General features: G+C 68.6%; 5 protein-coding genes across 5 annotated transcripts; 2 read left to right on the plus strand and 3 right to left on the minus strand.

The window, feature by feature from the left end:
• Positions 1 to 44: 44 nt before the first annotated feature.
• On the plus strand, positions 45 to 2,465 carry RHOBADRAFT_50453 (uncharacterized protein; the record flags this gene model as incomplete). Its single annotated transcript, XM_018415325.1, has 8 exons — positions 45 to 226; positions 297 to 416; positions 504 to 684; positions 746 to 847; positions 912 to 1,090; positions 1,153 to 1,582; positions 1,675 to 1,778; positions 1,859 to 2,465. Exons 1-8 carry the CDS (start codon positions 90 to 92, stop codon positions 2,463 to 2,465), a joined length of 1,860 nt encoding a protein of 619 aa, XP_018273974.1. The 5' UTR covers positions 45 to 89.
• Positions 2,466 to 5,633: 3,168 nt separating this feature from the next.
• Positions 5,634 to 9,666, minus strand: RHOBADRAFT_50454 (uncharacterized protein). The gene is made up of 7 exons (XM_018415326.1): positions 9,460 to 9,666; positions 8,345 to 9,390; positions 8,137 to 8,250; positions 7,786 to 7,994; positions 6,901 to 7,675; positions 5,995 to 6,828; positions 5,634 to 5,916 (listed from the first exon to the last, which is right to left on the minus strand). Exons 1-7 carry the CDS (start codon positions 9,620 to 9,622, stop codon positions 5,866 to 5,868), a joined length of 3,192 nt encoding a protein of 1,063 aa, XP_018273975.1. The 5' UTR covers positions 9,623 to 9,666; the 3' UTR covers positions 5,634 to 5,865.
• A 157-nt stretch (positions 9,667 to 9,823) lies between these two features.
• RHOBADRAFT_50455 (uncharacterized protein) lies at positions 9,824 to 15,211 on the plus strand (the record flags this gene model as incomplete). Its single annotated transcript, XM_018415327.1, has 6 exons — positions 9,824 to 10,176; positions 10,251 to 10,356; positions 10,425 to 10,850; positions 10,923 to 14,505; positions 14,584 to 14,793; positions 14,897 to 15,211. 6 exons carry the CDS (start codon positions 9,824 to 9,826, stop codon positions 15,031 to 15,033), a joined length of 4,815 nt encoding a protein of 1,604 aa, XP_018273976.1. The 3' UTR covers positions 15,034 to 15,211.
• Positions 15,212 to 16,142: 931 nt separating this feature from the next.
• Positions 16,143 to 18,478, minus strand: RHOBADRAFT_50456 (uncharacterized protein; the record flags this gene model as incomplete). The annotated part of the gene is made up of 10 exons (XM_018415328.1): positions 16,143 to 16,184; positions 16,266 to 16,574; positions 16,641 to 16,888; positions 16,954 to 16,974; positions 17,045 to 17,103; positions 17,171 to 17,205; positions 17,266 to 17,388; positions 17,459 to 17,554; positions 17,630 to 17,725; positions 17,786 to 18,478. The coding sequence occupies 10 exons, from the start codon at positions 18,476 to 18,478 to the stop codon at positions 16,143 to 16,145; spliced, it is 1,722 nt and encodes a 573-aa protein (XP_018273977.1).
• A 587-nt stretch (positions 18,479 to 19,065) lies between these two features.
• Positions 19,066 to 21,206, minus strand: RHOBADRAFT_40474 (uncharacterized protein; the record flags this gene model as incomplete). Its single annotated transcript, XM_018413718.1, has 8 exons — positions 19,066 to 19,531; positions 19,618 to 19,721; positions 19,788 to 20,094; positions 20,156 to 20,334; positions 20,398 to 20,499; positions 20,562 to 20,742; positions 20,873 to 20,998; positions 21,070 to 21,206. The coding sequence occupies 8 exons, from the start codon at positions 21,204 to 21,206 to the stop codon at positions 19,066 to 19,068; spliced, it is 1,602 nt and encodes a 533-aa protein (XP_018273978.1).
• Between the last annotated feature and the right edge of the window lie 103 nt (positions 21,207 to 21,309).

Genomic DNA, 21,309 nt, shown 5'->3' on the forward strand with positions numbered 1-21,309 from the left:
AGCTTGACCTGCTGTCGCTCCTTGCGTCCTCGGTGCGGCTGCTACGACTCGGCTGCTGGTCAGTACGGCGCACAGCCTCGGCGGCCCACATGGCCTCGTCACTGCCGACGACCCTCGACGAGCGCACGGTCGCCAACCTCATCTCGACCCTCGACCGGACGCTCTACCCTGAGCCGACGGCGGGCTTCACGGCAAGGACGGCCATCCTGATCGCCTTGACTGCACTGTGCGTCGCTCGTCTCCTCTCGATCGAGGCGCGCCGAGAACTGACCCTCGTCCTCCCCCTTCTCGCGCAGGTCGATGCTTCTCGTCCTCCTGTACCTGTACCTACACTATCGCAGCTCGTCAGAAGGCGTGCGGTGTCTATGGTTTATGCGCCTCATCGACCGCCCAAGCGGCCGCTTCCTCGTCATCAAGTGAGCCTCGAGCCCTCCCTCCCCTCCCCTTCCTGCCGCCCTCGAGGAGTCGCCGTACTGAGCTGACACGCCTTCATGTGACCGCAGCCCTCGACTCGCATGGGTCGGTACCGTCTTGCTGTACGGCTCGTACGAGCTCGTCATCCTCGGCGTGTTCTGGCAAACCTACTCGCTCGGACGAGGGCAAAAGGCGTGGCTCGCCCTGCGCACGTTCGACGCGATGGTCCTCGCGCTCGGTGGATGGATCATCAGCTGGGCAGGTTTGACGGTACGTCGTTCGCGAGCCGTCGCCGCACGCGCTCAGGCCCTGACGATCCTCGCACCCGCAGGCTTTCCTCGTCGCGGTCGACTCGGAGCGCCACTGCGTATCGGCACGCACCGCAAACTTCCTGTTCATCGGTGGTGGGCTCACGCTCATCGGCGTCCAAACGGTGCGCCTGACCTTTCTCCTTTCCCTGGTGGTCGACGAGCCTGACTCGTCCGCCGTGCGCGCAGGCCCTCGCAACGGCGGTGACCGTCCTCCTCGAGCGCTTCTGGGACCGCTATCTGGAACTACGTGGCGCCCTCGTCAGACTCGACCGGTCCCTCGACGGCAAAGCCCCGACGCTCCTCGACTTTGTCCCGCTTCGAGACCCGGCCGAGGCCTTCGCGGCCGCAGCGGGCCCAGCTCGAACGTGCGTCCACCTCTCGCACCTCTCGCCAAGTGTCCCTCGACCTGACGAGCCTGCGCTCGCAGCGCCAGCCTCGTCCAATTCGCCTTCATCATCGTCTTTCCCCTGTCGATCCTCGCCGTCAACTTTGGCGGCCTCGCTCTCGTACGTCGACTGCGGCATCAGCTCAACGAGAGCGCCGAGTTCGACGCATCGGCCATCGAGATCGACCTCGACCGCAACGCGACTATGGTCAGCTCGGGCGGGCTCGGCCCCCGTCCGGCCCCAGCGCTCGAGGTCGCGTCGCCGTCAAGCAGCGGCTTCGGCGTGCGAGACGCACAGCTCGCCGTCTCGGTCGCACCAGAAGGCGGCAACGACGGCGTGCACGTCAAGGCGCACCATCAGCTGGACGCTCGGGCCGTGCGGATCTTGGACCGGCGAGGCGGCACGTCCGCCGCCAGGGCACAAACGCGTCGACTTCTCGTGCTCCAGAAGGCGATGCGAGACCTCCAGATGGTCCGTCCTGCGTCTCTTTCTCTGTGTCTCGGATACAGTCGTCCCGCCGCTCTCATCGGCACCGGGCGCTGACTCCTCTTCTCGAGCAACAGACGGCGTGGCACATCGGCTTTGTCTCGACCTGCCTCCTCGCGACCACCATCTGGCTCCTCTACTGCGCCGTGACCGACCGCACGACGTCGGGAGAATGGGCCTAGTGCGTCGTCCTCGTCCTCTCGGCCTTGCGGGCGCACGCGCCTCTCATTTCACGAACTCACCCTTGCGCCCTTCTCGCAGCATCGAGGGCACCGCCATGCCGGCTCAGTGGATCTACTCGGTCGCCGTCGTCGTCTCGCTCTTCTTCCTCATCTACAACCAGCTGGCCAGCCGCCGACGCCTGGTCGGCCTCGAGAAGGGCGACGACTCGAACGCTGTCACGCCGCCCAAGCTCCATGTCACCATGCCTGCGTCTGGTCGCTCGACGCCTGGTTCCTCTCCTCTCGACTCGACGCGCTCGGCGACCCGCAGCCGCAGCCAGGGCGAGGTCGAGAACCCGGCAAAGGACGCGTTCGAGAAGCACCTGCTCGGCATCGGCGACGACGACGGCGCTCCAGCCCCAGCCCGTCCTCCGTCAGACGCCGACATGACACGGCGTCCCACCCTGCGCAAGAAGAGCTGGGCGTCGTTCGCGTCGCGGGATTCTGGCGAGGGCGGCGGGCCGGCTTGGAGATTGAGCTGGCCTGCGCGCGCCGTGCCGCCTCGCATGGCGAGTGCGGCGGCGTCGGTCTTTGTGACGGTCGAGACGTCGCAAGTGTGCGACGACGGCGCGGTCGGGCAGTCGCTCGCGGCTCGGGAGGAGAACCTCGGGAGCGGACTTTTCGGCGGCGGCATCGAGAGGGCCTGAGCTCTTCCCTCGTGTTCTCTCTCTCTGCAGTACCTTGTCGTAGCAATACCATGACTCTGTCCGTTTGCTGTGCCCCGACCGACGTGCGCGAGCCCGTCGTGAAAGCACAAAAGATTGACTCGAGCTGTGGGGGAGGGGCAAGCGGCGACGGCGCTCTCGCGTGCTTCCTCTCGTCGTAAGCGAGCGACCAAGGCGATCCTTCTTCGCCCGAGCGGCGGCACCTAGATCTGTGGCTCGGTAACGCCGGAGAGGGCAGGTTCGGTCGGGTGCTCACTGCCTTCATCAGTTCCCGCGCGCTTCCCGGCCTCCTGCGCCTTCCTCGGGCGTGCTGCGGGCAGACGGCTGCTGCCCTCGCGCTCAGGTGAGTTGCTCGAGCGCGCTGTGCCCTGCTCGACCCGGCTAGAGGTCTCGAGCCAGGCGCCAGGGTGGCTCGCCCGCTTCTCGGTACGCTCGGCAAAACCGCTCGTTCTCTCGACCGCTGCCGCGTCGCTTGTGCTCTGCCGTCGTCCAACGTCAAGGGCAAGCTCGCTACGCCATGGCGTCGCTCCTGCCGGCGACCCTCGACGCGCGCACGGTGTCCAACCTCGTCGAGGATCTCGACCGCGCGTTCTACCCTTCGCCCAGCTCTGGCTTCACGGCGAGAATGCTTGTCCTCGAGGCCCTCACGGTACTGTGAGTGTGTCTATACGAGATCGCGAAGCACAAGGGCTCGACTGACGACGGTCCTCGTGCCGTCCGCAGCTGCATGTTCCTCGCTATCTTCTACCTCTGGCTGCACTACCGCCACAGCCCCGAGGTGCCCAAGCGTCGATGCCTGTGGCTCATGCGCTACGTCGACAGGCCGAGTGGCCGGTTCCTCCTCATCAAGTGCGCACGTCCCCTCGTCTTCCTGGCCGTCGAGCAGCGCCGACGACCTGCGCTCACACCCTGCCCTCGCACAGCTCTCGACCCATCTGGTGCTGGACCATCCTCTTCTACACTTCGTACAGCATCGCTTTCCTCGCCGTCTGCTGGGCGGTCTACTCGCGCGGCATCGACCAGCGAGCCTGGATTGCCATGCGGGCGTTCAACGCGCTTTTCCTCTTCGTGTGCGGGTGGTCTTTCACGTTCGCAAACTTGCAGGTCCGTTCCATCTCTCCCTCTCCCTTCCTCTCTGCGCCCGTCTCGAGAACCGAGTCGACGATGAACAGGCATTTTTCGTCGCCATCGAGAGCGAGCGCGTCTACGTCTCTGCGCGAACAGCGAACGCCCTCTTCCTCATCGGCGGCGCCATCATCATCATCCTCGAGCTTGTACGTGAGTCTCTCGAGTCCAGAGAAAGCGAATACTGATAATGCTGCGTTGCAGGCCGTCGCGATCGAGGCGACCGTCTTTGCCGAGATTCTGTGGAACCGGTATCTCGACCTTCGCGGCAACCTCGTCGCTCTCGAGACCGCTCTTGGAGGTCGAGTACCGACCCTGGTCGACTTCATTCCGATCGCCGTGCCCGGCGAGGCGTTCGCCGCCGCCGCCGCAGCAGCTCGCATGTTCGTCGCGCTCGTTCTCCTTCGCCAGATGCGAGTACTGACCCTGACAGCGTGCAGCCACACGATCGTCCAGTTCTCCGTCGTCGCCATCATGCCGACGGCCATCATCGTTACCGACTTGGGCGGGCTCGCTCTCGCTCGTCGACTGAAGCGTCGGATCGAAGAGAGCGACGACTGGGCGCCAGACGCGCTCGAGCCTGTTCAGCCCGGCAGCTCAGCTGTCGAGCGAGACGGGCCCGACGAGCAGCCTCCTACTTCTAGCGAGCAGCTGCAGCTCGGTCGAGGAGCGGCAAACTGCCCCGCACGAGGCCTGAGCGCACTTGAGAAGGTCGACGGCGCGACGGTTCGAGTCGCCCTTGCTCGTGACCACACCAAGGCGGCACCTACTCGAGCACAGACTCGAGCCAGGGTCACCCTGCAAAAAGCGGCGAACGAGCTATTGGCAGTGCGTCCGACGGTCCTCCCCTCTCGCCTCGTGCTCTCGCGCTCGCACTGACTTTTTGCGGCGTCAGACGTCGCTCTCGACCGCGTTCATGGCCGTCAGTCTCCTCGGCGTCGCTATCTGCTTCGCGTGTTCGGCCGCAACGGGTGGGCTGAGCTCGGGCAAGTGGGCGTAGTACGCCATCTTCCCTCTTTTGCTCTCTTTGCCGGCTCGGCACGAGCTGAACAGACCTCTCACACAGCGTCGAGGCCATCGTACTGCCTGCGCAATGGCTCTACACCGTCGCTATCCTCGTCGCCAACGTCTACATGGTCCTGAACGTCCTCCGCAGCACCCGGCGGCTCACGGACCTCTCGACGACGGCGGCGCCGAGCGAGTGTGCGGGCCCCATCGTTATCGCCCACCCACCTATCGACAAGGTCGACGAGCGCGCCGGGCTCGAAAGCCTCGCGTCGTCGAGCCCAGGAATATTGACGCGAGACGAGCCGAACGCGAAGTGTCACGTCGAGCCAGGCGCCGGCGAGTCCGACACCAAGCCTTTCTTCTCTCGCCCGCCTCTGCTTTTCAGCGAGCGTCCAGCTCTCCTGCGGAGGATCAGCAGCCGGTCCGCCTGGTCGGACGCGAGCAGCGACGGCGGCGACGCGAGGAGCCCCGTCTGGAGGACACGGCCGGCGCCGCCTCAGTCGCCAGGCCGCCTTGGCGGGGCGATCATGGTGACGGTCGAGACGGTCGTCGTAGCGTCAGGGCTGGACGACGACGAGGACGAGCTGAGCGGGTGGGCGCACGAGCCCGACGTTTGCGTTTCTCTGCCATCGAACCCTGAGGGACCGCCTGAATAGCTCTGCAACGCGGTATTTGTACAGCTGCGGTCGACGAGAGAGTCGAGGCGTGTGCGGCGAGCAAGAAAGCCGGTCGCTCGAGGCGCAAGAGCGAGGTCGAGCTCGGCGATTCGGTCGAGCCGGGGCAGCCGACGGCGACGAGCCTGCGCCCTTGCAGCTCGGCGAGCAGCGGCGCAATGGCCCAGCAGATCTCGAAGCCCGACGAGCAAGCCGAGAAGGTAAAGCGAGTGGCGCGTGAGGAGACAAGCCACAGCGAGAGCGCAAAGGTCGCTCTCGAAACGAGGCTCGTGCGACGTCTCGCTTCTCTCGCTCCCTCAGCGAAAGGACTGCTCTCGCCTAGCGCTGCACGACCTGAGAGGGAGAGAAGGAAAGACCGGTATCTGGCACGCTGCGCTCGCTGCTACAGCGGCGAGGGCAAAGTCGAGGGCCACAGGGAGAAAGAGGTGGAAAGGGGCGAAAAGGGAGACAGAGAGGAGTGACGAACAAGAGGGGTATCTAGTGCGACGCGCTTATCGCGTCGAGGATGCAGGATAGAGTTTTTGCGGGTAGGGAAGGAGAGGAGAAGGGCGAGGGTCGAAGAGGATCGTGCGCGGCTACTCGGCGTCGCGGTACAGCTGGAGCTCGTGCGTCGCCTTGTCGAGGGCCTGCGTGCGTGTATAAAAGAGTGTCAGTGTCGTGTCGGGAGGATGGCGACCGGCAAAGAGGGAGCGGTAGTAGCGCACCTCGCGCCACTCGGCAATCTCGCCCTGGTGCCTGCTCGTCACCTCGGCGAGCTTACTTTCGTGCGCCGCGTGAAGCGCCTTGACGTCGACGTCCGTGACGGCGCCTGCAGGCGGGCCGTGGCTCGCGCGCCTCGCCTCCTGCCGCGCGTCGGCGAGCTCCTCGACGGCGCGCTGCCGCTCCTCCTCGATCTTGGCCTGGAGCGCGCCGAGCGCCGCCTCGTGCTCGCGCGTGCGCTGCTGCAGCGAGTGTACATGGTCCTCGAGGACCGACTCGAGCTCCGCTTGGTGGAGCTGGTCCATCGAGTCGAGCTGCGCCGCGAGCCCCTCCTGCGTGTCGCGCAGCGCCTGCGTCGCGTCGTCGCGCTCCTGCTCAAGCTCGGCCACGCGCGCGTGCATCTGGTCCATGTCGACGCCGTTCAACTGCGGCTCGGACGCGGCAGCAGTCGCGGCGGCGTCGGCGGCGGCGGCGGCGCGCTCCTCGGCGGCGGCGACAGCCTTGCGCGCCTCGTCGAGCGCCTCGTCGCGCGCCTTGATGCCCTGCTCGAGCGCCTCGGCCTCGCGCTTGGCTTGCGCGAGGTCGGCCTCGGTCGCGGCGAGCAAGAGCTTGGCGCTCTGCACGTCGGCCTCGCGCGCCTGGGTCGCCGACGCCGACGCGCTTTCGGCGGCGAGGCGCAGGGCGTCGAGCTCGGCGGCGTGGGCGGTGCGGAGCTCGGCGACGGCCGACTCGGACGAGGAGCGGAGGTCGGCGAGCGCGTCTTGGTGCGCCGACGAGGCCGAGGCGTGCGCCTCGTCGCGGGCGTTGGTGACGGCCGTCTCGTGCTGCTCCTTCGAGGCCTGCGGGCATGGAACACGCTGTCAGTCTCGCGATCGCGACAAAGGTGGAGGATCAGGGGAAAGAGAAAGCACCGCCAGCTCGGCCTTGACGCGCTCGAGTTCCTGCTCGCCCGCCTTGCGCGCCTCCTCTGCCCGCTCGATTGCCTCGTCCCTCTCCCTCCTGACAGCCTCGAGCTCCTCCCGACTCGCGGCGCCCTCCTTGACCTCGCCGAGCTCGACCTTGACCCGCTCAAGCTCGTCACGCGCCCGGCGCAGCTCGTCGTCGACGTCGGACCGCGCCGCCTCGAGATGCGCGCTGTGCTCGGCCTGCACGCTCTCGAGCTTGGCGGCGTGCTCGCGCTCGAGCGCGTCGACCGCCGCCGCATGCTCGGCCCGGACCCGCTCGGCGTCCTGCGCGCCGTGCTGCGCCTCGTCGAGCTGGGCCCTGAGCTGCTCGAGCTCGGCCTCGAGGCGCTCGACGTCGGCGCGCTGCGCGTCGTGCGCGGCCGAGTCGCCCTCGCGCGCGTCGGCGAGGTCGGCCTCGAGCTGGGCGGCGCGCTCCTGCGCCGCAAAGAGGTCGGCGTCGAGCTGCGCGGCGTGGTCCTCGGCGGCCGACAGGTCGGCTTGGGCCGTCGACAGGGCCGAGGCGTGCTCGTCGCGGGCGGCGGCGAGCGAGGCGGTGTGATCGTCGCGGGCGGCGGCGAGGGAGGAGGCGTGCTCGTCCTTGGCGGCCGCCAGCGACGACGAGTGCTGCTCGTCGCGGTCGACGAGCGCCTTCTCGTGCTCCTCCCTGGCGGTTGAGAGCGCCGAGGCGTGCGAGGCGTGCGCCGAGTCGAGAGAGGTGGCGAGCTGGTCGGCGTGCGAGGTCCTGCAAGGGGGACGAGGTGGTCAGTGCATGTCGCAGGCCATCGACGACGAGAGCGACCTTCTCAAAGGAAAGGCCGCCCGGCGAAGCCAGCATCAAACAGGGCGACGCACCGTTCGTCCTCGAGCGCCTTGGCGAGCTCCTCCACCTCGCCCCTCGCCTTCTCGAGCGCCCCCCTCACCTTGTCCAGCTCGGCCCTCGCCTTCCCGAGCTCCTCGCCATGCTCGGCGCGCAGGTGGTCGAGCTGCTCGGCGTTCTCGCGCGAGAGGGACGCACGCAGGTCGTCGAGGGCGGCGGCGTGCTGCGTGTCGAGGGCGGCGAGCTGTTGCGCGTCGAGGAGCGGATCGGGTACGGGTGCGGGCAGAAGAGGAGGGGAGGGGAGGGAGCACAGGGTCAGTGATTGCTGGCGGGACAAGGGCTGCGCTCGAGGATAAGAAGAGAGAAAGAGAAAGAGAGAGACGCACCTCGGCGGTGAGGGCAGCCTTGTCCTCCTCGAGCTTGACCTTGTCGGCCTCGAGCGCCGCCTTGCCCTCCTCGAGCGCCGAGAGCTGCGCAAGCTGGGTCTTGAGCGCGTCGATCTGCGGCAGTGAGATATGGCGTACAGGTGGGCGAGGAGGGGTTAGTGCCAGGCTCGACGGACGAGGAGAAGGAAAAGGAGAGGGAGCGGCGCACCTCGTTCTCGAGCTCCTTGACGCGCTCCTCGTTCTCCTTGACAGCGGTCCCGTCCTCCTGACCCTCGCCCTCGCCCTCACCCTCGCCCTTGACCGTGCCCGCCGCCTCGCCCGCCCGCGCCTCCTCGAGCTCCCTCACCCGGCCCTCGAGCTCGTCGACCCTGCGGCTCTTGTCGCCGAGCTCGCCCTCAAGCACAGCGACGCGCTCCTTGGCCTCGCGCGCCGCGGCGGCCGCCGTACCGGGCGCCGGGACCGGGCGCGTCAGGCCCGACGAGGACGAGGTCGAGGTCGAGGTTCCCGGTGCGGCGCGGCGGACGACGCGCGGCCTAGTCGCAGACGACGAGGTGCCGTTGATACCCGTGCGCGTCGAAGAAGCACCGGCGAGCGACGACGCCGAGCGCGCGCTCGCTGCGCTGCCCGGGCGAGCGACCGGCGCACGGCCCGCTGCGGCGGTCGACGACGACGACGCGGCGCCGAGCGGGCGGCGGACAGGCGCGGTGCCAGAGGCGGCAGGCGCCTTTGCCGTGCTGACGATGCCGCCTGCGGGACGGCCGACCGACGCCGAGGACGACGAGGCGAGCGACGAGCGCAGGCGGGCCGAGGCGGGAGCTGGGGCGCCCGTGGTCGCGCTCGATGACGAGGGGCGGCGCACGCCGGTAGCAGCGCCGGCGGTCGATGACGCCGTGGCGGACGAGAGCGGGCGACGCGCTCCCGCCGCGGCCGTCGACGAAGCGGTCGTCGCACCGCCTGCGAGGGGCGCACGACGCGCAGCCGAGGCGGCGCCCGTGACCGAGGGCCGGCCCGCCGCGGTCGCGCCGGGGGCGGTCGTGGTCGAGCTCGGGCGGGTGCGCGGGTTGAGGGACGACGCGAGCGGCTTGCGGGTCGTGGTGGTGGTGGGCTTGGCGCCCGGGGCGAGCTTGCGGGTCGGCGCTGGCGCAGACGGGGGTTGGACGGGCTCGACGGGTGCGGTGTCGAGTGCGGGCTCGACGAGGGGCACGGGCGGAGCGAGGGGCTTGTCGTCGTGGTCGTTGTCGGCGGGCGAGGGAGCTGTGAACAAGGGGAGGAGGAGGGGGTGAGCGGACGGTGGGCAGAAGTGCGGGGGCGGCGGGTGCGCACCTTGGTGTGGCTGTTGCGGCTCGTCTTGTGGCTCGACTGGCGCGGGTGCTTGAGGTGGTGGAGCGGGCGACGAGGGGAGCGAGTTGGGTGAATTCGGGGTGGGCCCGTCGTTGGTGACGACGAGAGGTCGCGGGGGCGAGGTGGGTTGAGCAGGCGAGTCCATGGCTCGTGGTGCGACCAGGTGGCAGTGTAGCACGTAGCTCGAGCGGGTGGGAGAAGAGCGAGGGCGAGAGGAGGCGGCACCTCCGCGGGGCGCAACAGGTCCACGTCCTCACCGTGTCTCCTCCTCGTCCTCCTCGTCGCCCACACCCCCGCCGAGCTGGGCAGCACCTACCACCGCACCCGCACCAGTGCCACCGCCACCATGCCCGCGCTCGTGTCGGTCCCGCGCACCGCCGTCCACGCGTGGCTCCCCCAGCGCGACCCTGAACAAGGCCCGCTCCTCGCCACCACCACGGCCGCCCTGGGCCAGCTCGACGACCAGTACAACTCGAGTGACTCGCACCTCGAGCTCTTCGCACCCTTCTCGCACAACCCGCAAGACCCTGTCGCCCGCATCCCCTCGTCGACCCGCTGTCACCGCATCGCCTGGGGCCAGTGGGACCCGTCGCAAGGTCAACATGCCGCCGACGAGACCAACCTCGGCATCCTCGCCACCGGTGCTCACTCGGGCGCAGTCACCCTGTACGACCCGGCAAAGCTCGTCGCCAACCAAGAGTCCGTCCCCGCTCCCTCTCTCTCCTCTCTCTCTCTCGCAATCTCACTCACACCCACTCTTCCGCCGCCCACAGCCCGCTCCTCCACGAGCTCGCAAGCCCGCACCGCACCCCCGTCCGCGGCCTCGACTTTAGCCCCGCGCAGAAGAACCTCCTCGCGACCGGCGCCGCCAACGCAGAGGTGCGCTTCGCACTTCCTCTCAGTCCCGCGCACACTCACACTGACTCGCTCCAACACACCCAAAACAGATCCTCATCTGGGACCTGACGTCGCCCTCGTCGCCCTTCTCGCCCGGGTCCCGCTCGCGCTCGCTCGACAGCATCACGTCGCTCGCGTGGAACCCCTCGGTCGTCCACATCCTCGCCTCGTCGTCCAACTCGGGCATGACGGTCGTCTGGGACCTCAAGTCCAAGCGCGAGATCACGGCCCTGTCGTACACGTCCCAGGGCGCGACCGGCCTCGGCCCGACCGGCTTTGGCGGCGGCGGCGGCGGCGGCGGGTCGGGCCTCGGCAGCGGCGGGTTCGGCGGCATGGGCGGCGGCGCAGGTCTCGGCGGGCACTCGGTCGTGCGGTGGCACCCGGAGAACCCGACAAAGCTCGTCACGGCGAGCGAGGACGACCACGCGCCGTTCCTCCTCGTGTGGGACCTGCGCAACTGGAAAGAGCCCGAGCGGGTACGTCCACTTCTCCCTTTCTCTCTCTGTCTCCACACGTGCGACACTGACTCGATCAACTCGCGCCTGCAGGTCCTGCGCGGGCACGACAAGGGCATCCTCTCGCTCGAGTTCTGCCCCTCGGACCCGGACCTCGTCCTCTCGTCGGGCAAGGACGGCCGCACCCTCACGTGGTCCCTGTCGTCGGCTGCGCTCGGCCACGAGGGCCCCGTCGCCGAGGTGAGCGCCGCAACGGGCGCCAACTGGACGTTCGACGCGTCGTGGTGCCCGCGCAACCCGGGCTTCATCGCCACGTCGTCGCTCGACGGCACGCTCGCCGTTCACTCGCTCCAGGCGACCAACGCGCCCGTCGACGACCCGGCGTCGGCCACCGGGGCCGACGCGGCCGCCCTCGCCGACCCGAGCGCGCTCGGCGCCGACTCGTTCTTTGAGAGCGCCATCGCCGCCAACGCGCGCAACGCGCCCCTCGTCTCGCTCGCCGTCGAGCCCCGCTGGCTGCGCCGTCCGGCGTCGGTCGCGTGGGGCTTTGGCGGCCGCCTCGTCACGGTCGACACCAAGGGCTCGGCCGTCCACATCGAGCGCAGGGTGACGCTGCCCGACGTCGTCGAGCGCGCCGACCGCCTGCGACGCGCCGAGCGTGGCGAGGACGAGGGTGGACTCGCCCGATTCGCCGACGAGCAGGTGGCGCAGCAGCAGCAGGCGTCGTCGTCGACCGAGGACGGCTCGGACGACGGGTGGGGCCTTCTCCGGACCCTGTTCCACGCCGGGGCGGGCCTCGGCGGCGTCCTCGAGGGCCAGCGCGACGCCCTCGTCGAGATGCTCCTCGCCGCCGACGCCGACGCGCACGGTGACGTCGACGCCGACGCGTTCGACCGCGACGAGCTGCGCGCGCGCGTCGAGGCGCTCGCGAGGGAGCTCAAGGGCGACGCGGCGGCGGCGTCGGGCGTCGCTGCCGAGGGCGAGAAGGCGGCCGGCGGCGTCGAGGTCAAGAAGGAGGAGCTCGACGACGCGGGCGCGCTCTTTGGCGGCGCGGCGCAGGGCGGCGACGAGGCGGGCTTCGGCTTTGGCGCCGGGTCCGGCGACGACTTTCTCGCGCAGCTGTCGTCTGGTGCACCTGCGCCCGCGGCGGCCGCCGACGAGGGCAAGCCCGACGCGGCCGCCGCCGCCGCCGCCGAGGAGGCCGACACCCCGTCGCCCTTCTCGCTCTCGACGCCGGCGGCCTCGGAGACCGACACGCTCCTGACGCGCGCCCTCGTCGTCGGCGACTTTGCGTCGGCCGTCACGCTCGCGCTCGCCCTGTCGCGCTGGGCCGACGCTCTCCTGTTCGCGCTCCAGTCGGGCTCGCCCGACCTCGTCGACCAGGCGCGCCGAGCCTACTTTGCCGAGCGCGCAGCCGAGGTGCCGTACCTGCGCGTCCTGCGCGCCGTCGGCTCGTCGTCGTCGTCGGCCGGCGCCGCCTCGGACGAGCTCAAGCTCGCCGCCCTCGTGCGCGACCTCGACCCGTCCAACTGGCGCGAGGCGCTCCTCCTCCTGTCGACCTACGCCTCGCCCGCGTCGTTCCCGGCCCTCGCGGCCCAGCTCGGCGCCCAGCTCGAGCGCGAGTGGCGCTCGTCGGGCGACCGCAAGTGGCGCGAGCGCGCGACGCGGGCCTTTGCCGCCGCGGGCGCCCAGGCGCTCGGCCGCCTCGCCGGCGTGTGGAGCCAGGTCGCCGACGAGGAGCAGCAGCGCGCGCTCGCGCAGGCCGAGAGCAGCGCCGGCGCCGGCGCCGGCGAGCGTTTCGCCGCACGGGCCGCCGCGCTCCAAGGGCTCGTCGAGAAGCTGCGCGCGTTCGAGCACGCGACGGGCGGCGCCCAGGCGCCGTCGAGCGACGTCGCAGGCGAGCTCGACGAGCTGCACGGCGCGTACCTCGAGTACGCCGAGCTCCTCGCCGGCCAAGGGCGCGCCAACCTCGCGCTCGAGTACGTCGCGCGCACGCCCGACGCGTTCGACCCTGTGCGCCGAGAGCGCGTCCTGCGCGCTGCGGGCGCCGGCGTCGGCGCGGGCAGCAGCAGCCGGGCGGCGCCGTCGTCGGCACAGCAGTACCAGCCGTACCAGCGGACGGCGGCGACGCAGCCGCAGCGCAGCGCGTACGGCATGCCGGCGTACGGCGGGTACCAGGCGCAGCAGCCTGCCGCGTCGAACGTGTACAACCCGTACGCCGCACCGGCGCCCGTCCAGCAGCAGCAGCAGCCGAGCGCCTACAACCCGTACGCGCCGCCACCTCCTGCCGCCGCCGCTCAGGCCCCGGCACCTCCTGTCGCCGCCGCTGCCGCGCCTCCTGCCGCGAGGAACCCGTACGCGTCGGCGCCGGCGTTGACCAACCCGATCGACGACCCGTACGCGCCCAACCCTTACGCCGCCAAGCCCGCCGGCCCGCAACCTGCCGCCTCGTCCTTCCAGCCTCAGCAGCAGCCGCAGCAGCAGTCGTCGCAGTACGACCCGTACGCGCCGCAGAACCCGGGCGCCGGCCTCCCCGCGCCGCCCCCCATCCGCACCGAGTCGCCGTCGTTCGCCAAGCCGCCGACGAGCAGCGCCGCGCCGCCTCCTCCTCGCGCAAAGCCCGACGGCGGCTGGAACGACGCGCCGATCCTGCCCCCGAGCGCGCTCAGGCGGCACACGCCTGCGCCGCCGAGTGCGCCCGCTCAGGCCCCCATCGCGAGCCCGTTCCCCAACTCGAGCCCGATCGGTTCGCCTTTCGGTGGCCCGCCCGGCGCCGCTGGCGTCCCGCCGCCGCCGCCGAGTCGAGGCGGCAACCGCACGCCCGCACCGCCCCCGCCTCCCATGGCGAGCGGGCCCAAGTTCGCCCCGCCGCCGCCCAAGGGCGTCAACCGGCCGGCGACGATGCAGCTCCCGCCGCAGGCCCCGACGTCGGCGCCGCAGCGCGCGCTCTCGCCTCCCGCTCAGCAGCAGCAGCAGCAGCAGCAGGCGTTCAACCCGTACGCGCCGCCGCCGCCGTCGCAGCCGCAGTCGCTCGGCGCGAGCTTCGGTCCCGGCGCCGGCGGGCCCAACGGCTTCCCGCAGCCTCCTCCTCCGCCTCAGCAGCAGAGCGCGCCCGCTCCTCCTCCTCCTCGCGCCGCACCCGGGCCCGTGTACGCCGCGCCGCCGCCTCCTCGCGCTCAGCAGCAGCCGGCGCCGCCGCCTCCTCGGCCAACGAGCGCGGGCGGGAACCGTCTGCCGCCTCCCTCGGCACCAGGACCCGCACCGCCCATGCCGTCGATGCCGCCGCCGCCGCCGCCGCAACAGCAGCAGCAGCCGCACGGCATGGGACAGTTCGTCCCGCCGCCGCCTCCTGCCGGCGCACGCCCTCCCCCACCGCCTCAGCAGCAGCAGCAGCCGTCGATCCAGGGCGCGCTCAAGAGCCCGCAGCTCGGCGGGCAGCCGCAGGCGGCGAGGAGCCCGCAGATGGGCAGCTCGAACGGCTTCGCGCCGCCGCCGCCGCCGCCGGGTCAGGGCCAGCCGCCTCGCGCGGCGCCTAACGGCCAGCAGCAGCAGCAGCAGCAGCGTCCTCCTCCGCCGCCGCAGCAGCAGGGCTCGATGCCGCCGCCGCCGCCGCCTCAGGCCAACGGTGGTCCTCGTCCGCCTCCTCCTCGCGCCGAGCCGCCCAAGATGAAGTACCGTGCGTCCCTCTTCCTCGCCTCTCTCTCTCTCTCGCACGTCGTGCAGAACCTGACTCGTCGTTCGTGTCCCTCTGCAGCGCCCGGCGACCGCTCGCACATCGCGTCGACGTACCAGCCCATCGTCGACATCCTCTCGGCCGAGCTCGCGCGCCTGCGCCAGATTGTGCCGCCGCAGCAGGGCAAGCTCGTCGCCGAGACGGACAAGCGGCTCAACATCCTGTACGACATGCTCAACAACGAGGCCTTGAGCAAGTCGAGCGCCGACCGCGTTCTCGACATCTGCCAGGGTGCGTCCTCGCTTTCTCTCTCCCTCTCTCTCTTTCTTTCGTCTCGAGCTTGTCGCCCTCGTCTGCAGGCGACTGACCTCTGTGCGTCCCTCCTCGCTCGCAGCCATCGCCGCCCGGGACCAGGCCAAGGCGCTCGACCTCCACTTTGCGCTCCTGACGCAGGCCCCGCCCGCGCCCGACGTCGCCCCGTTCCAGGCCGCGCTCAAGCTCCTCGTGCAGCGCATGCAGCCGCCGCAGTAGAGCGGCGTCTCGCCCTGTCTCGCCGCGTTGGTCGGGCGGCAGAAAACGCCCCTCGCCGTGCTTCTCTCCTCCCTCTCCTTTTGATACCGTAGTTCCTCCTCTTTCCCTTCTTGCCTCTGTTCCCGCCTTTTCCTCCTCCTTCTAGCTCCGTCCTGCAAAAGAACCCAGTGTCTGCTTCTCCCGGCTCGTGAGAGAGGCTCTCGAGAGAGGCTTCCGACGCCGCGAGGAGGAGGGACTCGATTCTCGCGCTGAGACCTCGCTCTTTCCTGGGCACTCATGGCTCGATCGACCTATCAAGACAAGTACTCGATGATGGGCCCGGTTCTGCAGACAATCACCGGTACCGCTCGCACGACTCTGCGCTCAGGAGGAGGTCGAGGAGGGCGGACTCGATTTCTCGCTGTGCAACCTCGCTCTTCCTCGACGGTGTAAGGCTCGATCGACCGAACGAGACGAGTACTCGATGATGGGCTCGCTTCCGCAGACGTGGATCGGGAACGGCAGCTCGACTTTGCGTAGAAAAGGGAGGTCGAGGAGGCGCCGGTCGCTTGTGCGCTCGCGACACTCGAGTGCTTAAACCAGTACCGCACTCTGCGCACTGTATGACGACAACCGAGCCACAAGTCGAGCCGAGAGAGCAGGACGAGGCGGCCCCTGGAAAGGGTCCGAGCGGACCTTCGCAAGTGGATGGCTGCCGAGGGGAACTCTCTCGTCCTGCTACTGGTTTGCCCCGGGTGCTCAGCAGACCTGTCGAGCAGCACTCTGAGCTCGAATCGAGCAGCTCAGGCGAGAGAACGGAGCCGGGAAAAGAACGAGCGAGTCCACCTGCACCTCGAGCCGAGAGTCCGACTCACTCCCTCATCCCTCGGCCTTTGGCGACGCGCCGGCTCGGCCCAAGGGCACAAGAGCAAAAAATAACAAAAGAGAAGGGAATGCGTAAGCAGCTGCGATGCGTCCGCTCGGGTCCAGAGGGTCAACGTCGGGCGACGCGAAGAGAGGGACGACGAGGTCCGTGCGCGAGCGAGAGGTACAACAAGGACGGCGCTCTACGTTGCAGGCACAACATGCCGTCGACAGTGACTCGTACAAAAGAGAAGGAGAAGGAGAGCTCAAGGTACGGGTACGGCGAGAGGCTGGCAGTGCGGGAAAGGCTGCGAGGGCGAGTCGAGCTTGTCAGTCTCGTGCTCTGCGACAGACGCCGAGACGAGACGAAAAGAGAGAGTGAGACGCACTAGGTGGTCGATGTGGAAGCCCTGGCAGCCGACTGAGCGCTTGAGCGCCCGCACGAGGTCGGCAAGGTCGCCGTCAACGTCGGCCGGGAAGTCCTCGAGCGTCCACTGCCGCGCGTTGCCGTCGCCCCAGCCGTCGAGCACGACGACGTCCTCCTTCGTCGAGCGGACGGCGGCGAGAAGGGCGTGCGGGTCGGAGAAGGAAGGGAGGGAGAGCTGGGTGCGCGAGGAGGACCAAGCGGCGAGGGTGGGCGCAGCGAGGTACTTGGCGGCGTGGGCGAAGAAGGCGGGCTCGAGCAGGTCGAGGTCGTTCTGAAGGTAGGGGCGAGGGTCAGTGTTGGCGCGAGGCATGCGAGAGAGAGAGAGAAAGCGGCTCACGACGGCTGTGTCGATCGCGACGAACCGCGTAAAGGTCCGTGTGAAGCTGTACGGCGTGCCGTCCTGGACGCCATGCACCGTGACGTCGTCGGGCAAGAGGAGCGCTCGTCCACTGACGGCCGACAGGACGTACAGCGTCCGGGCGTAGCGCAAGACCTCGTGCAGCGTGCCGTTCAGCGGGCCCGAGGCGAGGACGGGTCGGCGCCGCGAGTAGAACGAGTCGAGGTCGGTCGCCCAGCCACGCTCCTCTGCGTGACGAGCATGTCAGACCGGTGAAGGCTGAGGGGAAGAGAGAGAAGGGAAAGAGACGCACTCGGGTAGAACTGACGATTGGCTGCAGGGCATTTGAGAAGGTCAGGGCCGGCGACGACGAGGGTGCGAGAGACAGGCAGAGTCGGACGTACGAAAGGTGACAGCAGTGAGGTGGTTCATGATGGGCTCGAGCTCGTCGGCCTCGGGCGTGCTGCTCGTGCGAGAAGGTCAATTCGGGGATTCTGGTGTGCGAGGAAGGAAGACGACGAGGGACGCACTACCAGTTGAGCATCTCGACGTGAGTGGCACGAAACTGTTGCAGAGAGTCATCAGTACGTATACGGAGAGAGAAGGAAGGGTTCGAGGGACGCACGGTGGACAGGGGGAGCATCGAGACGCGCAAGTCGATGTCGTCGAGGAACCACCAGTGCTGGTCGCCGTTCTCGCCGCGAGTCTCGCGCGCTCCTGCCCGAACGATTCCTGACAGCAGTTGTTGCTGCGCGACAGGAGCGGCGTCAGTTTGCGTGCGACAGGGGGGAGAACGAGGTCGGGGAAGGTGGACGAACATCCCACTCGTTCTTCTTGAGGTAAGCGTCGAACGCTCGTTGCCAGAACGCGACCGTGGCGGTCGAGGGTCGAGAGAAGATCCAGCCGAAGTTGACCTGCACACACGAGCGCAAATAGTCAGGGAACGGGCGCAAGGAGGGCAAGAAGAGTGGCGCGAGAGCGGGACGCACGACGTAGCCGATGTCCTCGGTGAACTGGAGGTCCCACGAGTCGTCCGAGAGCGAGAGCATGTGCGGATACGGGTCGGCGGTGAGGAAAGTGTCGCCCTGTACGAGAGGAGGGTCGGCTTAAAGGTGCGAGGAGGAGGTTTGAGAGCGAGGACGCACCTCGAAGAAGAGCGACGGGAACCCGCTCTGCGCCATCTCGAGCATGGCGAGAAACTTGAGGTACGCCATGCGATGCCCTCGCTCCTTGCCACGCTTGGTGCGTCGGCTCGTGGGCGGCGGCAGGTCGACGACGAGGTACCCTCCGAACGCGCGCAGCCCTCCTCGCTCGCACTCGTCGAGACACGCCTCGTCGAGGCACAGGACGACGACGCTGTCGTCCATGCCGAGCTCGGCGCGCTTGGCGTCCCAGTTGCGCGCCTGCGGGACGTAGTTGGGCTCGCCGGTCGCCATCGTGAAGGCGACGACGTGCTTGTCGGGGTCGAACCGCGCGTGGAGGTAGTCGGCGAGCGAGACGCTCAGGTTGCGCTCGACTCGTGCAAGGCTGGTGGAGCTGGACGGGAGGAGCGAGTGGCGGAACGAGGGAAGGACGGCAAGGGCGGTTCCCAGGGCGACGAGGGCGAAGGCGGCGAGGGCGGCGACGAGCACTCGAGGGGACCGCGAGCTCGTGCTGCGGTGAGCTGGTGCATCTTGCGACAGGTAGGCGTGACCCTGCTCGTCCAAGTCGGCGTCGTCGTCGTCGTCGTAGTCGAGGGTCGAGGCGGAGGTACGGTGGTCGGGCGAGTCGATGTAGGGGAGCTGGCCGGCGGCTGGCGGGCCCATCTCGAGGGCCTCGTAGTCGCCCTTCTCTGCCATGGCTGGACAGAGCAGAGATCGAAGCAAGGCGAGCTGGCGACGAGGGAGTACGGAGCTAAGGGCGTGTCGACCGTCCCCGCGTTTTTGTCTCGAGCGCGTCGCGCCAGAAGTTCTCTCTCCTCGCGCGCTGTGAGGGGCGAACACTGCACCGTTGCTCCTAGTACAGTACATGCGAGCAGCTGCAGCCGGGCCGAACGCGTTGGGCTCGAGCTTGCGCCGGCTCCTGCGACCGCCGCTCCAGCGTCTTTGCCGTCGCCGCTCGAGCACGACAGCTAGCTTCCTGAGCGGGAACGGCCCAAACGAGGGTCTCAGAAGGTGGATGCGCTTGCGAGGCCAAAGCGGCGCGACCGTCGAGCGGGTCCGTCAAGTTGCGAAGGTCGATTCGTCGAGTAACGCTCTCGCCGTCGAGTCGCGAGCAAGTGCGAAGCAGGCCTGCGCTCTGGATGACAGGAGAGAGCGAGAGCAGAAGTAACTGAAAGGGAAAGAGTCGAATGCATGACACGAAAGTGCTACAAGTGCCCGGAACTGCCGCTCAGGCCGCTCTGCGAAGCCCGGCACCGACGTCCTCGCAGCTCCCTTCTCGCATGTCAATCGGCCGCATCAGAAGTCTCGGCGACGACCGTGACCGCAAAGGGCACTCGCAAGGCCGGCGCAGGTTCGAGCCAGCTCGAGCTGCGTCTTGTCGCATCCTCCTCGAACGACGACTGCGACGTGCCGAGCGCCGGATTGGGGCTCGGACGCTCGCCGGTGTCGACAGCGGCGAGAGGCGGGAGGCTGATGATGCCCTCCTTCTCGTACGACGACGGCGGTACCGAGTCGCTCGAGTGCGACCGCTTGCGCTCGACGTCGGCCTCGAGCTGCACCACTTCTGCGCTGTCGACGCCAAGTCGAACAGTGCGCGGACCGAGCACAGCGCCCTCGACGTCGTCCGTTGACGTGCCGGTCTTGACGAGGCGTCGTCGAGCCCGCAAAGCGTTAAAGACGAGGTAAAGGAGCGAGGCCGTCATGGCGGTCGTGTAGATCCACTCGGGCGTGAGCATCGCTGCTTCGAAGCTGTATCGAAATCGGCGAGTCAGGAGCACGCTCTGACGAGAAAGAAAGGGTCGAGAGAGAGAGAGAAAGAGGAGGACTGAGCGCACAAGGTGTACTGGCCCGTGCTGAGCCTGTCGCTCGCGGCCGCGTAGGCGATCAGGACCATGATCCCGAACTCGCACGTAGCGACGAATGCGATGACGCCGACCGTCTGCAGACGATGCGGAAGAGTCAGAGAAGGTCGTCTCGTGAGTTTGGGAAGTCGACCCGGACGCACCGTCTCGAGGTCGGTCACGGCCTTCTGCAGTGCGAGGATCTTGCGCGCCTGCATCGAGGTGGCCGTCGGACTCGCGCCAGGCCGCTGCTGGGCCAGAGCGCGCACGTAGCTCTTCTGCTTCTTGCGCTCGTCGCGGAACCCGAGCGCCGCCTTGCTGCTCGAGCCGACCCGATCGGCCGACTGGAGGAGCTCGAGGCTGTCGCGGATCTGACGCCGCATGCGTTGAGCGAGGGCGAGACCGCCATAGTTGACGGCGAGAATCGGAAAGATAAAGACGGGTGCGAGCGCGCCTTGAACGATGTTTGTGCTGCGCGCGCAGCTGGGAGAGTCAGTACCCGCGCTCGCGACGCGACAAGTCTCGGACGTACGTGCGAGCTGAGGATGCGGCGGGCAAGAAGCTGCTGCCGACCGCTTGTAGAGGAAGAAAGTCGAGAAGCGTCGGGACGCGCCCGCCGAGCGACTCGTCGACAGCGACGAGAGCTTCTCGCAGGTTGAGGTACTGCCAGTACATGCGCACGGTGACGACGGTCGTACAGGTGACGATTGCCTGTAGAGGGAGGGACGCGTTAGTATCTCTCTCGGCGGGACCGAGAGCAAAATGGCGACGCACGAGATTGAGGCCGACCAGCGCCGCACCGACGCCGATGAAGAGCCAGTTGGCGGTCCGAGCCGACACGAACTTGCGCTCCGACTCGACGGCGACGAGAAAGGCCTGGTAGGAGAAAGTCGTGAGCAAAAAGGTGGGAAGGAGAAGAGGCTCGAGCTTTGGCTCACCTGCAGCCCGCACCACGACAGGATCCAGCCACCGAGCCAAAGAGGGATCGCGTTGAAGTTCCGAATGCCGATCGCGACGGCTTGACCCTGGCCGAGGCCGTACACAAGGTAGTAGGTCGCGACGTAGGCGAGCTCGTACGCGCCATAAAGGACGACGACGCCGGCCAGGGCGGGCCGAGGACTGCAGGGACGGGAGTGTGAGCGTGTGCGTCACCTCGAGGGCGAGTCTCGGGAGGCAGGACCGGACGAGAAAGGTCCAGGCGAGCGTGCGAGGAGGGGCAAGAGGAAGAGAGGACCGGGCGCAGACGCACTTGACGACGAGGAAGCGCCCGCTCGGCCGCTCGACTCGGCGCACCAGCCATAGACAGCGTCTTTTAGGCCTTTCGAGCGTGTTGTGGTAGTGCAGCCACAGGTAAAGTAGGCCGAGAAGGATGCTCCTGCGGATCCGGCGCCGAGGGTGAGCGGGCTCGTTCGGAATGGCGCGAGGACGCGAGAGTAGAGCGCGCACAAGCCAGTGAGGGCCATGAGGACGGCGACTCGAGCCCGGAGGCCTGGCGATGCCGGCGGGTAGAGAAGGCGGTCGAGCGCGGCGACGAACTCGGGGAGCGTCTCCTCGTCGAGGGTTGGAGGGACGCGCGAAGCCATGGCTCGGCAGACGCCTCGAGAGCTCCTTCGAGTGGTGCAGGCGTGTATGTAGGCGAACCGGAGGAAGAAGCAAAGACGAGCAGAGCGTCTCTTGCCCGACCGC

Source organism: Rhodotorula graminis, assembly GCF_001329695.1.
Source record: "Rhodotorula graminis WP1 unplaced genomic scaffold RHOBAscaffold_1, whole genome shotgun sequence".
Lineage (NCBI taxonomy): Eukaryota > Fungi > Basidiomycota > Microbotryomycetes > Sporidiobolales > Sporidiobolaceae > Rhodotorula > Rhodotorula graminis.

Coding starts and splice junctions, on each gene's coding strand:
- RHOBADRAFT_50454 (XM_018415326.1), bottom strand. CDS start 9,622: ATGGACTCGCCTGCTCAACCCACCTCGCCCCCGCGACCTCTCGTCGTC. Junction 8,251..8,344: donor TCAAGGAGCTCGAGAACGAG/GTGCGCCGCTCC, acceptor TCACTGCCGCAG/ATCGACGCGCTCAAGACCCA. Junction 5,917..5,994: donor AGATTGCCGAGTGGCGCGAG/GTGCGCTACTAC, acceptor ACACGCACGCAG/GCCCTCGACAAGGCGACGCA.